The sequence below is a fragment of the Zonotrichia leucophrys genome, chromosome 13 (assembly GCF_028769735.1).
Source record: "Zonotrichia leucophrys gambelii isolate GWCS_2022_RI chromosome 13, RI_Zleu_2.0, whole genome shotgun sequence".
Classification (NCBI taxonomy): domain Eukaryota; kingdom Metazoa; phylum Chordata; class Aves; order Passeriformes; family Passerellidae; genus Zonotrichia; species Zonotrichia leucophrys.
The window spans coordinates 9,338,600-9,354,290 of NC_088183.1; the positions used below are offsets into that span (position 1 = coordinate 9,338,600).

The 15,691-nt window shown below is 38.0% G+C and overlaps 1 protein-coding gene across 1 annotated transcript in view; it reads right to left on the reverse strand.

Moving 5' to 3' along the window:
- Window positions 1-15,691, reverse strand: part of SEC24A (SEC24 homolog A, COPII coat complex component) — a 23,480-nt gene continuing 7,789 nt past the window's right edge. The window contains exons 4-23 of the mRNA XM_064724564.1: window positions 14,859-14,936; window positions 14,375-14,541; window positions 13,602-13,774; window positions 12,525-12,627; window positions 11,658-11,784; window positions 11,195-11,304; window positions 10,658-10,770; window positions 9,882-10,000; window positions 9,195-9,250; window positions 8,629-8,835; window positions 8,221-8,341; window positions 7,508-7,666; window positions 6,833-7,006; window positions 6,638-6,748; window positions 6,118-6,293; window positions 5,091-5,228; window positions 4,324-4,428; window positions 4,093-4,185; window positions 3,491-3,594; window positions 1-3,082 (exon numbers count right to left, since the gene is read on the reverse strand). Coding sequence (XP_064580634.1) covers window positions 2,968-3,082; window positions 3,491-3,594; window positions 4,093-4,185; window positions 4,324-4,428; window positions 5,091-5,228; window positions 6,118-6,293; window positions 6,638-6,748; window positions 6,833-7,006; window positions 7,508-7,666; window positions 8,221-8,341; window positions 8,629-8,835; window positions 9,195-9,250; window positions 9,882-10,000; window positions 10,658-10,770; window positions 11,195-11,304; window positions 11,658-11,784; window positions 12,525-12,627; window positions 13,602-13,774; window positions 14,375-14,541; window positions 14,859-14,936 — 2,549 coding nt within the window. The 3' untranslated portion in view covers window positions 1-2,967. The remainder of the gene's footprint in view (window positions 3,083-3,490; window positions 3,595-4,092; window positions 4,186-4,323; window positions 4,429-5,090; window positions 5,229-6,117; window positions 6,294-6,637; window positions 6,749-6,832; window positions 7,007-7,507; window positions 7,667-8,220; window positions 8,342-8,628; window positions 8,836-9,194; window positions 9,251-9,881; window positions 10,001-10,657; window positions 10,771-11,194; window positions 11,305-11,657; window positions 11,785-12,524; window positions 12,628-13,601; window positions 13,775-14,374; window positions 14,542-14,858; window positions 14,937-15,691) is intronic.

Sequence of the window (15,691 nt, forward strand, 5' to 3'; positions counted from 1 at the left end):
TGAGTTCTTTCAATTAATTTTATTGAGTAGCCAAATCTGATAAATTAGCACAGATAAAATAAGCATTTGCATGTGTTATAAATGACTTTTTACAGGAATAAAACAGTGAAAATTACAAACTGTAAAAAGGAGGACAAGTAAATCCTGTCTCAAATTCAGAAGGGGGAAGATTTATAACTTCATACTGAAGATCAAATCTTTGAGTTCAGAGAACAAAGATTTAATATTACAATATTATACACTACTTTACAAAATTAAATTTACTATAAGGATTACATCCATAATAGTAAACAGAACCTTAAAAATCACATTTAATGGTCCCTTAACTTAAAAACCGTTCTGCATCTTTGATTAAATTGTTAAGAAATTAATTCTAAATAAAACTGAATCATTCTAGTTATTGCAACATAGCCTATGTGGACTTAGACTCAAATATATTAATTTAAAAACAATAATGAAAGCAAAGTAAAATGAATGGTAACAATGTTGGCTGAACACTAATGTGTCAAAATAAGAAACAGTTTTAAAAAAAGTGTTTGACTACAAAGAGAGACACACCTTTACCACACATTTACAGTGGTGGAGTTGTGGTGCTGAGATCTAAGTACCAGAACCACTCTTGCCTACTTTAGCAGTCCATCTTCAGTGTCCTCCTTTTTCAACTGTATGTAAAAAAGCAATCACAGGTAGTGTGTGTGTTCATGTTCCCTGGACTGCCATTACAGCAGTACCAGTGAACCAGCAGGCCTTCCCCACTGCAAGGGAATAAACAAAGTTCAATAGAGAATTTCCTCCCAAGTGAAGAGAACTCCCAGAGGGTTCATCTGACTCATTTACCATGTTTTGCTCTGTAAAACTTAGGGACTCAACTTCAAACCTGTTAACTGTCACAAGGACTGACATCTTCAGCCATTGGTCTGGTGGACATAAAGCAACGAGGCCATCTCCAGTATTTATGGTTCTTTAAAAAAGGGATATAGTAGCAAAATACAGTCACAGTAAGAAATAGACTTTGGGTGGGCTGTTTGATGCAAGGATGGTTTTTAATTCAACATCTGAGTGATAACATACCCAAACCACAAGGTTTGGGGCAGAACCTATGCAAGTGCAGAGGTTCCATTTATGATTTAAATGAAGAGACCCCTTTCCCCCTCCCTGGGGAAAGCAAATAAAAATCAGACTGTTAAAACTTAAAAGACACCTCTTCACTATGACTAGAAACTGTGCAATTCTCTGAAAAGCAGTTCAAGTAAATATATTCCTGTTTGCTACTGAGGCAGCAGACAGAGAAGCTTAAATTGGTTCTACAATAACCTTTTCATGCTGTTTTAGCCATTGTTCTGAACTTTAGCTTCTTGTGCTCAAGAACAATTTCTCCCAAGGAACTTCTCCCCTGAAGTGAGGAAAATCCTGACAATCACAAGCAGCCACAGCCTGAAATGGGAGCAAATGTCTACCCAAAGGTTGACCCTACTGACATCTGTATCTCCAAACATCCAAAGCACAGTACATTTGACCACTCACAAGTGTTTTACCTCTTCAAGTCACCTGCCCCAGAAAGTTTGAAACACCTTTAAGTTTACCACTATTAAATAAAAAAGCAAACTAAGATTTTTCCATCTGCAATACTTCCATGGGCATTGGAATACAGTAACTTAAATACTTTTTAAATTGGTAGCTATCAATGATAGCTTGATCTTGAAAACAGAAGAATTATCAATACACCTCTATAAAATTATTTAATTTTTTTTTTGTATAGAAGTTCTTACTTCAAGTCCGGTGTCAGTTTCGATCTGTAGCTCTGGCAGGATCTCAGAGCATATTTAAAGCTTTTGTTTGGTGCACACTGGCCTTGGACCTGGGCTCATTACACAGCTGCAGCAAAAAACCCTTTTTTTGACAAACTTCTGGCATGTCTGCAACCATATACAAATCTTCAAATTCAATATAATAATTTCCAATTTTAATGTCAGAATATTCAGTGTTGCAGACCAACATTTGGTCTGAAGTGCTGCCAACAAACTTGCTTCAGAAACACACCAGATCTGAGGGGCCCAGCATTCACTTAAAGTAAACAAGAGCCAAAAGTCTACTGAACATAAACCAAACAACATCTGAGATAATCTTCCTTGCTCTTCCCCTCCCACACCATTCATAAATAGAAATTAAAACTATTCCTTTTAGTGAAGAAAAGCAAAGCTGACAATCTACCTAAGTCTACTTTTGCTGCCAACTCAGCCAATAACTTTTTAAAATCTGTCTCATGTAGGGCCCACTCTTCCCCACTGTTTTTAAAATTAGAATACTGACTTATTAAAAGCTTCAACAAATTCAGCCACCTTATCCAGGTTAAGCTTACCTTTAGTCCTATTAGCCATAATCCAATCCAAGCACTGGGTTCTACACTTCACAAGCATTTGTTCATTTCACAATGAACACTTCTTTCACTGCTACTTTAAGCATTAAGTTGAACATTGAGATGCTCTGTCTGTAATCACTGGATGCACTTAGAAAGAATTTCCCTGCAAATCATGATCAGTATTGTGAGGTTTTATATCTAGCAGCAACAAAAAAAAGAAGAAAAACAAAAACAAAACAAACAAAAAAAAGTTACAGAAATATACATTTTGAACAACAAAGAACTCTTTATTTTACAAAATGTATTTCACCTTTTCAGTATTGCCTTTGTAAATGTACTTCATGCTGCAACTACTTACAGTAAAAACACGATTTGCAGCAAATTAAAGGTGCTCAACCAGTTCCAACAGTTTGATTTTTAAGGTACAATATTATGTAGTTGCACATTTGATTCTCAGATGTGGTCCTTTATTTGCTTTAGTTCGTTGAAATCACAGTGAGAACTTCTCATCAACTGCCTCAGGCCACAGATTTAATGAAGATATTACAAGCACAATCATTCTTTACTGCAAAATCTTTCCTTAAAGAAGTAAGCCAAAGGCTAGTGTTTCATTTATTCACTTGCTGCTGTATATGAAGGAGGAATTCATAGTATGATAAGGCTGATTCTGTTCTGTCTTCAATCATATTTTGCAGAAAACTTGATTTCAATGGACTCTCATCCCTTAAAAAAAAAAAATATAAGTGTTTGAGTGGAATTAACATTTGCCATGGGCTACTGTGCATGAGTAAAGTTACAGGTCAAGTGACCAGTCATTTCAAAAGCTTAAGAATATATGAAAATAGGATCTCAAATAGCCTTTAGTAGTGATTAATCCTAATAAGTGCTCTTACCAGCATTTACTTCATTTATCTGACATTAAAAAAGACTAAATGTCATAGAGGAATCCTTAGGTAGTCTTTTGAAATTCTAATTGGAGACAACTCATAAGTCATATCTGTCGTCAAATCTGTCAGGCACAGCACACACTATTGTTAGGAATTCCATTAAGAAAGTTCAGTATATGATATCCAAGTATGTATGGTAAACAGGTTGCTGAAGAAGCAAAAAAGACTGTTAAAAACCACTTACTTTATTATATATAGTATAGGAAAGAAAGGTCTCTGTTCTCTCAGCCAAGAAATGAAAGTTCGTGTTCTGATGGATTCTGCCGTTTCAAGTTCTGGGAGATGTGTCTAAAAGCCAAAGGGTTTCATTAATACAAACTTTTCAGAAAAACAGTAAAAGGAACACTTCAACTAGCCCAACTCATTAGGTATAAACAAAACCCAGACAGATACATTTTGTGATGTATACTTTCAGTCTTGTCTTCTTTGAAATAGTCAAGAGCACTAAACTCCTGTGAGCAATTAGCTGTCAGAATGGTGATGAGTGAGCTGTGATTGATTCCTGTTCTGTTGCAGAAACGAAAGGATTTCCCACTAACCCACTGTGCTCACTGTTTGCAAGTGTTCTTAGTCTGCTCCCACAGGTCTGAGAAACTCAATCACTGTCAGCCTCTTCCTACTGTGTCTTCATGAGAACAAACTCCAAGAGGTAACAGCAATTATTTCTTTCCTTGGATCTGGATCTATACCACTAGAGGGCTAATATGAGTAGTGTATTTTCATTCTCATGCAAATGATATTCTGGCAGCACTGGATGTATGCCTGATGTGCAGAGCAAGCACGTACCATATTCTGTGGTATTGAGCCATAATTTGGAACTCCAAGGACTTGGCTGATAAAACCCTGCCCACAGTTCTTCCCAATCCACATAAACATCACCTGAAAGACACCATCAATAACAACATTAATCCAACCCAAAACACACCTCAGCAGCCCCGAGCATATTTTGGGTTCTCAGAAAGAACACACCAAGTAAACTTGGATATTTTTTTTAATCCCCCCCCACACACAACTTACAGAGCCAGCATCCATAAGATAAGCACCATCCCTACTCAACTTCTCCACTGACAGCTGGAGAAGGGGTGGCTGAGGTATAGTTCTGTCATTTATGTTAAGAGCTCCCTAAAAGGATGAAAAACAGTGGTTCACATCTTGATGCAAAAAACAAGAACAGAATGCTAAATAAGAGGGGGATCTATTACACTGAATACTGGAGCTGGACCATTTTTCTCAGTTCAGCTCATGCTATACTTAAAATTATGATTTCCTTCATTAATTAGTAATTTACTAATAAATCTTAATGTTTTATTTCAAGAGGGTGAATGTCATCAAATGTATCTTAGTTAATTAGTTCTGGAACTGGAATATCTGATTTGCTATGTACCAAAGATGTGATTCCTAAAATTGTTCAGGGTTTTACATAAACATTCCCTGTTCTCAAAACTGCTTGATATTTTAAAATAAAGGAAGCTACAAAGGGACAAAACCCACATAATGATGTCTTTATGTATATGTGATTTTATAGCACAAGATAATGACACAAGGCAAAGGTGAAATAAGTTAGGAAAAAACTTTCCCCATCCATAGCAAAGCACAGCTTCTCTCCAGAATTCATCAATCCACTTCCAAATAACAAATACATAAATGCAACAAGTGGGAGAATATGAAACATTACATTTTAGCTGTGCAGCTTTAATATGGGAAACTTGGGAGATTTCTAACACATTTACTTGCACATCACACAGATCTTTGGGATCAGATTATGTAGCAAGGGCAAGACTCACCTCATCTGTGAGAGTATCGACTCTGTACAGACTGGGATGTGTCATGAGCATGAGGTAAACAAGGGGCTGGTTCTTCACCTGACACATGGTAAAGATGCGCTCATCCAAACGTGTGTTTGTCCCAGTTTGAAATGCTTTCTGCAAACAATCAGGCCTTTAGTTTAACCATTAAAGCAAAGCAGGGTAAGTTGCAGATAAAACACATTGCCTACTGTTTATTTCTAACTTAAGTTTTAAAGACGTATCCTAAGTCTTTTTTCATTATATTTTACTTCTCCATAGTTCTCTTCAGTGTTTCACATAGAAATCATGCAGGTCTCTCTCCTGTTTCTGGATTTTAGAAGTAACCTCGACCTGGCACCATCAGTCCTCTCTTACAGCTGAGATGAAAGCACCCTGAAATACTAACACACACCTCAAAAATGCTACTTGATGAAATTTAAAAGCATAAATACTTGAGCAGTTTACAACTGGCTTCAATGTACAGAATCTTAGGTCTGTATTAACAAGAAAGAGATAGTCCTGGCTTGTTGGGACCAAAGAAAAAGTTATAAATCAAAGTAGAGCTCACTCCTCCCACCTGACTGGATCAAATGCTCATCAAGCCTTTCACATGAAAAAGCTCAATATGAACATGCTGGTTAATTCCTAACCAAGACGTATGAATCCAAAACTTCTTTTTGAACCAAGAAACCAGTCTGTCCAACACTTAAAGGACTTCTAGTATCAGTTCAGGGAAATTGAATTAAAAAATACTTACACTGAGCAAATACTGTGAAATGCTTTAAACCTGTTGCAAGAACAGTCAGCCAACTCCCTCTCTGCTGCACCCAGCTCTCTTCTAATACACACTGAGCTGCTGTGTGGATGTACATTTCCAGAGACACACAAAATTGAGATTCCTGAGAAAACACTATCAGTACCCTGACACATTCTCTTCACTAGTCAGTGCCTTTGAATTGTCCTTTTACTTCAGGCTGACCTGCCAAACAATCATGCTCTTGCCTGGCTTCCTTTGCCCTCTTACCTGTTTCAAGAGTGCCAGTATGTAGAGAGGGAAGAGGCGCAGAGAGAAGGGGGCTGTGAGGCCGGGCTGCTGGATGCTCAGCACGGAGGAGCGATAAGCGGCCAAGGAATCAATGACGGCATTGACCAGGGCATCGCGCGCGTCGCTCAGCGTGGCGGAGACGGAGCGGTCCACAGCTGAAACAGGGCAAGGCTCAGATCAGAGGGCTCCTCCCTTGGCAGGATGCAATCACATACATTAACTCCTCTCACTTTATCATATATGTCAGTACAGCTTAAGCTGTTACTACATTCTAGGGGAAGTGCTTCAGAAAAAAGCTGAGGGGCCATGATGATGCACCAGACTAAGCCTAAGCCCAGGCGATTACACACAGCTCTACTGATCCTTCACCTAAGCCAAGCATTAAAACCAAAACTCTCTTAGGATGAGGGAGAATCTTTTCTTCTAATCCAGAGGATTATTGCTCAGACCTTTAAGGATACAATCCACACATATCCAAACAAGCTCTTAGCACACTCACCCATATTGGCTAAGAGCCCTGTGATGGCCTGCACATCTGCCCCCAGGTACACTTCACTCAGGGTTGTGACAACAGGCAAGCACATCGTGTGCACACGAATTCGCCTTTCACCTGCAAGGAAAGACAACTGTAACCCCCACACTTGTTTTATGAAGCAACACTACAAATGCCACTGTTGGCTCAGTCTAACCTTACCTTTGCTGGAGGTGTACAGGAGAGCTGACTGAAAAGAAACCACTTGCATGTCAGTAAGACTCTCTTCCACTGACATCTGCACAGCGTATCCTGCATCTGGGTTTACATTGGGCAATGACAACAAGTCTGTAGATCGCACAAAGAAGTTCCCGTGGAAAGTATGAATGGAAAGACCTACAAGATGATAATGAATCAGTTTGGATTTATAGCTGTGAAGTACAGGCACCATATACAGAGCTCTACATCAATGACTGTACTGGAATGCTCCCTCTCAATGAAATATATTATCTTCAGAAAAGGTAAATGCTACAAACTAACAACTCATCCAAAGAATCCACAAAGCCTAGCAGAAAGTGGGAATTAGCAAGGGAAATCACTGCAGAGTAGTAGAAAGTATCTAGATTATAAAAACAGTCCCTTGTTGAAATCGTTCAGGAAAATTTCCAGTTTTGACCATTATAAACTGGAACTTGGATGCCAGAAAAGACACTGCAAATACAGTATTAAAAAAAATTGTCTTATCTCTGGTACTGAATTTTGCTTTTCTAATCTTTGCCTTTCAATCATTTGAGGTTACAAAATAGCTAGAATACCAAAGAAAACATTCCCAAAGAGCAGCAAACCCCCACTTCCCTCTTCTCCACCCCACAAAAATCTAAGAAAGTGAATTCAGACCTTTGGTGCATCTTATCCTCATGACAGCCTCAAACCCAATTTTCCTAGTTAAATATCGCTTCAGTTCCTTTTGCAATTTCTCCACCTGGACAGGGTTGTGTTTATGATGGTAAGATTGGTAGTAGTAGACACTACCTGCAGAATACCTCGATATACAACCTGAAACAAAACCAGTATACATTGGAGAGTGCAAACAGCTGCTGCTGCAGTCTTTAAAGTATTAAATTGTTCACACCTGCAAATCACTCAAATGCACAGTTACAGACCTGCCTACAGAGACAGATGTAGCTACAACTATATATTCTAATATGTGATAAATTTCAGGTGTGAAATAATTTTCCATTGACCTGAAATTGCTGTCATTTGAAAGTTTGGTTAAATAGAAAAAATTAATTAAAATGCTAATAAAACTTGTTCTAAAGGCAATGACACTGATGGTTAAAAAGGCATAAAAAAGGAAGAAACTATTTCCACTACTTGTATCAGTAGCACAAGGGTCCTGAGTCACTAAGGGAGCACAAGAAAATAAGTAGTTTAAATCAGGACTTAAAGATGACATTCTATTCACTGTCACTGCGCAGCAAGGACAAGTTTGTATCTTGACACACTAGATTAATTCAAATCAGGTACATCTACTAAATATTAATGCAGATTCTATGCATTTGCTCAAAATACAAGAGTTATACATCCCAAAAGAGCTTTATATGACTTACCTAGAGAAGCCAAGTCAGAATATTGCCCACTAAGAAGAAATAAATCCACTGCAACCTGTTGTCCTGAGCAGTCCAAGGCCAACTTCTTGTAGAAATCAGTCGATGGTGTCAGATGTATATCCTGTTCACACAGTGGAGTATTACAAAATACAAAGGAAATTCAAATTGATTAATACATTTATTGCCTGCTTTCAGGGACACAATCAATTCTCCATCATTGATTAAAAATATTTTATTTTAAAAAATCAGGTAATTTGCGTTTATATTGCTTGGGTTTTCTTTTGGTTTTTTCTGCTACTTTAAAAGGAGCAAGACAAGCACAAAATTAACCCAGAAGAGGAAATCCCAGAACCACCTAAATGCACAGAACAGAGTTGTTAATACTCCCAAGCTTTCTGCTTTCCTAACCTTTGCTGTTGCTCTTTGGTTTGGCTCCTCTCGTGACTTCAGTGCTCCCATTCCCAGAGATGGGAGCTGTGTCTGGAAGACAGTGATTCTACCTCCAGTGGGGGACATCAGCTTAAAGGCAGCCTGTAATGCAGGCCCCAGAGCACTCTGAGTTTCCAGGGACTTGGTAAACATCTGTGGCAATGTCTTCAGCAGATCTTGAATTAGCTGCAAGTGAGAAAACTGTATTAGGCCTATGAGTCTTCAAGGTTTTCTATTTTATAGCCAAATATTGGCTGTTGGGTCGATATATATATATATATCTTGTACAAATACTTAAACACAACCAAGTATTAACACTTCTAATATTAAAATAGTATAGAGAAAGTTCTAGAAAAATTGAAGCACTGTCTTGTTCCAGGTTTGAAAGCACTTACAGTGACATAGATAAAAGACCTCTTTTTTTTGCCTCAAACCTGGCATTTGAACAGCTGGTGTTAATGAGCATTAATTAATCAAAAAATTGCCAAACATATCCCCAGTTATGTAAATGTCACTAGTTATGTAAGAAAGTCCTTGCTTCTTACCTCTTTATTTTCATTCAAATTTACTAATAAGTTTTCTGGCATTGGTATAAATACATCTGAAAGGGAAAAAAAGAGAGTTATCTTTTAAAAACACACCAAGCTTTCCCTGACTTTATTTGCCAACCATCATGCTTATAGGAAAAAAATACACAGTTTCAGTGTATTAGCACATGTAAACATAATTTTGTGGATTTTTTCTCATAAGCATTCCTGTGGCTAGAATCCCATGCTGGAGCAGCAATCAACAGGGCTGAAGGATAATCAAAACTGTTAAATAAAATCACATAGCAAATATTTCCAATGTTCATTCTACCCTGCCCAATAATATCCAGTGAAAGGTGATTTGAAACAAAAGGCAGAAGCACTAAGCACTAGCCACAAGAAAATCTATAGAGAAAGGTATCTAGCATCAGTGTTTGGGATTTCAAGAGGAATCTGGAGATTTGTACAAATTAAACTAGAAGGTAGGAAAGCTGTCTTCATGTTTGAAGTCATGAGCAGCCACAGCATTGCTCAGACATGAGGGAGATGTCTTCATAAACAAACTCACACATATGGTACTTCCAAAGGCATTACTAGAGAGACTAATGGTGTGATCCAGAAACTCCCACCAGATATTTATTTTTAAAGGCTGTCATAACCAGAAGTCACTAATAGGTACTGATCACAAAAACTATTTTTGCATACCTTCAATATCTGAAACTATAAGCATCTGAGGCTGAGAGAGACCTTCCTGAAGACTGTAGAAATGGATTGTGCTGTCAAATGTTATGAAGCCTATTTTTGTTCTAGTGTTCCCAGGAAGCCTGAAAATGAGACATATGGTGTTCAACAAGATGAAATTTCATTTCTGCAGGCTTTTCTTTTTTTTTTTTAACATCCACTGCATCTCTCAGTGGTTGTTACCAAGCAGTTAGTTTAACAGCTAGACAGCAAGAGCTTCACTAAGTCATTTTGGAAAGAACAAAAACCACAACAAAAAAGGAGCTCATGGTAGAGTCACCTAGCAGGCAGGTGAAAACCTTTTCAGAGGGCAATCAGAAGTGGAGGAAAAAGAATAAATAAACTGCAAAATCCCAATTAGTGTTTATATAAGTTCAAACAGCATGCATTTTATGAGAAGATTATTAGATGTACGACTCTTTTCAGCAAATACTTATCTAAATTTGAGCTTTTAAAAAATACAGTTCAAAAGATAAACATGATGCTTACATTCTTTTGGGGATTTATGAAGCACATAGGAAAGAGTCAGACTGAAAATCAAGCCTCAAAATTATCTTTTATACTGGTGTAGCTGTGATGGGAAAAAGACTACAGCTTTATGGCACATTTTAACACAACACTGGCCATTGTTTGCCCACACTAGAAAATTGTCTTCCACACAGAAAGGACTGGCATGTTGGTGTCTACCACAAGTTTCTTAAGATGAATGAAAATTAGAGATTTTAAGCAAAAGTACTTACGAGTCCAGATTGTCTAAGAGGGTCTGGCAGACTGTGTTCAAGTATCCTGTCTCGACTGCATTGTGGGACACATCAAACACAAAGAGGTACACGGGGGGCTGGGGTGGGCGCAGCTGAGCAAAGAAAAGATCACCTTTAATTCTCAAACAGCATTTGTTACATTGGGCTTATTCATTTTATTCCAAGTTTAAACTGCTAAAACAGCACACAGATGATAGCTAAAATTTCTGGATGCATTTGCCTCTTATTTGGTAATACCAAAATTCTAGTTTTCTTCCAAAGATACTACATATTGCAAATACAGAATACTGACATATTCCAGACACAGAATGCCTACATATTCCAAATACAGAGTAACTTTGACATCATAAATGTTTAAAAGTGAACTCTCTGAGATCTTCCCCATGAGTTCTCAGATACACTCCTTAAGGCAACAGCTACTGAACTGGAAAGCATCCTCTCAAACAAAGCTTTCTCTGACATCCCTCTGAAAATAAAACAAATGGAGAGAAGAAGTAAAAGTAAATAAAGCCTTACCATGTATTCAGATGGAGCCATAAACTCAATAGTAGCATTCTGGACTTCAGGTCTTTTATGAGGTTCTCCATAAACTCTTGTCACAGGATTATATAGGAATTCTTCAGGAACTATGTAGATAAGTTTATATATTAGTATTTCACACTAGTATTGGCTGTGCTGCATTTTAAAACAAATATATCAACTCTTTTGTGGCTGTTGGGCAACAATGGAGAACTACACCAGGCAGTGGAGTTTTTACACTTGTGCAAGGTACTGTGAGGGACTACTTAGGCTCATCATGGTTCTTTAGGGACACCACTGGCACTGGGAAACATTTCTCATGACTCCCAGCAAGACTGACAACAATCCCCCTACTGCTGTGGCCAGTCTCAAAGGCCAAGGTTAATTGCACCACTTAAGGTGCTGCAAGGTTAATTGGGAAAGGTTAATTGCAGCCCTTTCAAGCACATCTAAAACTTACCATCATTGACTCTATAGCACAAATTGCATTTCCACCTCCTCTGGTCCAGGAAGCTGACAAAGGGGTTGATGTACGTCCGGCAGGAACGGCATCTCACAATAATACTGGAAGTGACCACTGGCAATTGCTGGAAAAGAAAAGTTTCCTGTTTTACAGCATCCTCACCCTGCAGCTGCTCATCTGTGGTAACATCACCCACACTGAGCTGCCTAGTGAGGCAAAGAATCCTTGTTGAAAGAAGGAGTATTTCTGCATCCTCACAGCACCACTGCAATTCCTTAATAAAACAGGTAGGAACTGAGCTCTAACATATTTGACTGTGTGGATTCCCTTTCCAAGCCTCAAATTCTTGAATTTTACCCTGATGGTTTAAGATCAAGTCCTCACCCAATACAGATCAAAAGCATCTTTGAAAAATCAATTAAAGTTAGAAAAAACCCAATGTTTAAGAAAGACACTGCTAAATTCAAAGTCTTCTGGTTATTTCATGACATCCAAATCCCTTCAACTTTGTCAAGCCTTGAGTTTAGAATTAGCACTAGGTCTGAAATTAATAACTACAACTGATACATGACAACCTGGAATTAAGTTGTCTTCTATCACAGTCCAAATTCTGTGCTGCCTTTAAGCTTTTGGTTTTCTGAGGTTTGGGAGGCTTTCTTTTTTATTAAGAAGTGAGACCTGAAGGCTTAAATACGGTAGGGAAAAATAATAGCAATCTGTATGGAATAAGGAAATGTCAGTTACTATGGTAATTCTTCAAGGCCAAGATACCTGTCCTTGTTTTATAATTCATTGTCCATTGTCTGGACTCTGGTAAAGGCATAGTTGATATTTCAGCAGTAAAGTTTTGAACATTTCTCATACCGATAAGTCTTTGAAAGGATGAAGCAGGAGCCCCAAAGGAAGTTTGGCTTTATTCAATAAGGCCTGAGTTTGAGGAATGTTAGTCAGGGTACAGCGGAACAACCTACATGGATGACAAAGGGTTATTTTCAGAGGCTTTCAAATAAATTATGATTTCAGTAGTACAGTATATTTTTCTAGAGCTGCTAATGGTGAATTTCTGTTTCCAGATGAAAGATCTCTATCTCTGTCAAATCATTTTGTTTCTGAGCTTGACCCACAGTACATACTTTGAGTTCTTGTTTCATACAAATGATCTTTACACAGAACTCAGTGTCATTTTAGTCACCCAAGTCAAAGCTAAGCCTAACAATATTCAAAGTTGCACCAAATCTTTATATACTAAATGTTATTTTGGAATAAATCAGAACCAGCAATGTTTAAAAGGTGGTTTTTAAAACATAGTAACTATAAACAATCCCACAATCATTTTCTGAGTGTTGAGCACTCAGCAGCTTCTACAAGGTGCAGATCTATGTGGCAGATTTGCAAATCAAGTCCAGCTTGTTTGCATGAACAACATCACAAAGGCGCTGTTATTTCCTTTATCTACCATAAAAACATTTGCAAAGCAGAAGTCCCTGGCCATTCACAGTTTGGTTGGTCTCATCAGAGAGAATAACTGGTTAACCAACTGCCAGTCTCTTGTTTGAAATTTCATTTACTCCATTGTTTTAAATGGTTACTTTTCAATACAGAGGTCACCCATGTTTCTTCAGGCACAATCTTTTTGATGTACCTCACCTGACTGAATTAACTGTAATTTTATATCTTCTCATTCATACTCACTGCCAGGCATAAAACTTTTATATTGTACCTATCTAGAGCTTGTTAACTAATTTTTCCTCATACTTTCTACAAAGATGATTTTTCCCCCTTCAAAGTTAAACCCACTTATTGCCTTTATTGTAACAGTGAAGCCTATTCTCAATATTTTCTACTCATAAAATTAAGAAAATATTTTGTGAAATTATGTTTATAAGCAGGAATTTAAATTTCTATCTATTTTGATGTATTATAGCAAATGCATAATCTTACTCAGGATTGCAGTTGAGCTTCTGGATGTCTTCATGCAAGTTGGGGACAGGAGCCTTCAAAAGGGTGGTAGGAAGAATATTTCTTTCTTGAAGAAGATTCACAGGTCTTAACCCTTCCTGCTGTAGACTCAGGCCAGCCATTGATGCAGTTAAGTGATTAGTGCCCAGGACAGGCTAGAGACAAATCAAATTTCACAGATTAGCACCAAGTACTTGGATGAAATCCATAATCTGTTTAAAACCACATCTATATCCCTTCCAGTTTGTTTTGCTCATGTACTAACTGCCATTGTCTCAATGTATTTAGAAATGCTGGTTGTCACATGAACATCACTTATGTATGTAACATAACAGAGGAAAAAAGCATAAATTGCCTATAAAACTCTTGAAATACAGAGGCTCAGCTGGTGAAAGTGTTGGTAAGTTCACTTGGAAAGTTCAGGAAAAGAAAAACCAAACACTTCAGCTAACAATAACAAAGCCACTGAAGAGAAACATGCCAAAAGCAGCTGAAAGTTTCAAAAGAAACATCCTGAACAGATCTGAGGGTGGAACACTTCACAAAGAGCTGGCACACAGCTTTTCCACAGTGGTACCAAGGCACAGGCAAAAGCATTAATTCTGGCTATGTCTGTCCTCTTGAACAATTGGTGCCCAAACAGGGAACAAAAGAAACAGCATCCTAGGGACACACAGCACCTACCAACCATCACTTTTCTTTACCCACACATCCCACCAGAGGTAGTGCTGAGACAGAAACCAGACAACCTTTACCTGCTGGAAATGTTTTGATCCATCTGGATATTGCAAAGCAGCTGCATTCATTCCTGGGGCTCCAGGTGGAGAAGCATGTTGGTAGCCTGGAGGTAAGGCAGGGTAAGAATACCCAACACTTCTATTCATCTTCAGATTTGGGGCTGCAGGAGAATGGTGTGGAGTTGCTGGAAGCAGAGTAGACAGACACTTAATTGCTGAAGAACTGTATTTTACTTGAGGCATTAGTACAACAGGAGAGCTGCCTGTTTAGTTGCTAAGTCTGAAAAATGCAGCTGCTGTCAACTTTGCAAAGGGCTCTCACCTACTTTACATATCACAGGCTAACACACGCTAATTGTCAATGCTTCAAATTTCACATTTAGCTTCAAGACAGGCATTGAACCAAGTACATATGTTTGTACACAAATGATTAAACTTCTATCTTTCCCAGACTCTTAAAAGTTCCATAATAGTAACAACCAGTTGTACCCCAAAGCCTTACCCATGAGGCCACCACCTTCAATTGCATCATAGCTGTTTTGCACTACAGACCCATCACTGGCAGCAGATCTGGCATCACCTTTAGAGAAAAACAACCACAGGAAAAATTTGCACAAGTTCTGAAGAAGTTTTAATGAGGTAACTGCAAAAAATATCCTACTTGCTGGATGAATATTAAGATAAGCATAGTTTGAATCTACTTTAGTTTTGACCCAGGAAGAAAATGAATTAAATATACTTTGTCCTCTTTCTCATACACACATCCCTTGCAGCTGTGACCTCAACAAAGGACATTTATAAAACATCACAATCTTTTTTTTTTTTTTTAAGGAAAACGAAAGTCCTTACACTTCTGGTTGAAAAATCTTTTATGACTCCTTCCAATTAGGGATTTGCCATAGCTTCCAAGCCAACATGCAGCAAAAGGTCAGGGGATGCTCCCTCCTCAGCAGAGGAAGTCTCTTCAGGATAGCTGTAGCTTTCCAAGTAACCTGTAGCTTAGGGTTCCTTAGTAACCTTCAGCTTAACCCTGAAGATTTTTTTCCCCTGATAATTCACAGAAACACCAAATTCCCTACGCTTACACATTTAGTTCACTACTGCTCAGCAAACAGCAACAGCTCTGACACAGTCACACATCAGCCAAGATAGAATTTCTATCAAAGATAGGAAAAACCTTGAAACTCAGAGAGTGCTCCCAAAGGACAGTTTTTGGTAAGCCAACTATGTCTAAATATACTAACACAACTATATATTGCTAAGGACAAGTAGGTACTCTATTTTTATTACCATTTTTTATTAAAATCTCTAAAGATGACCCAAAAAAAGGAACTT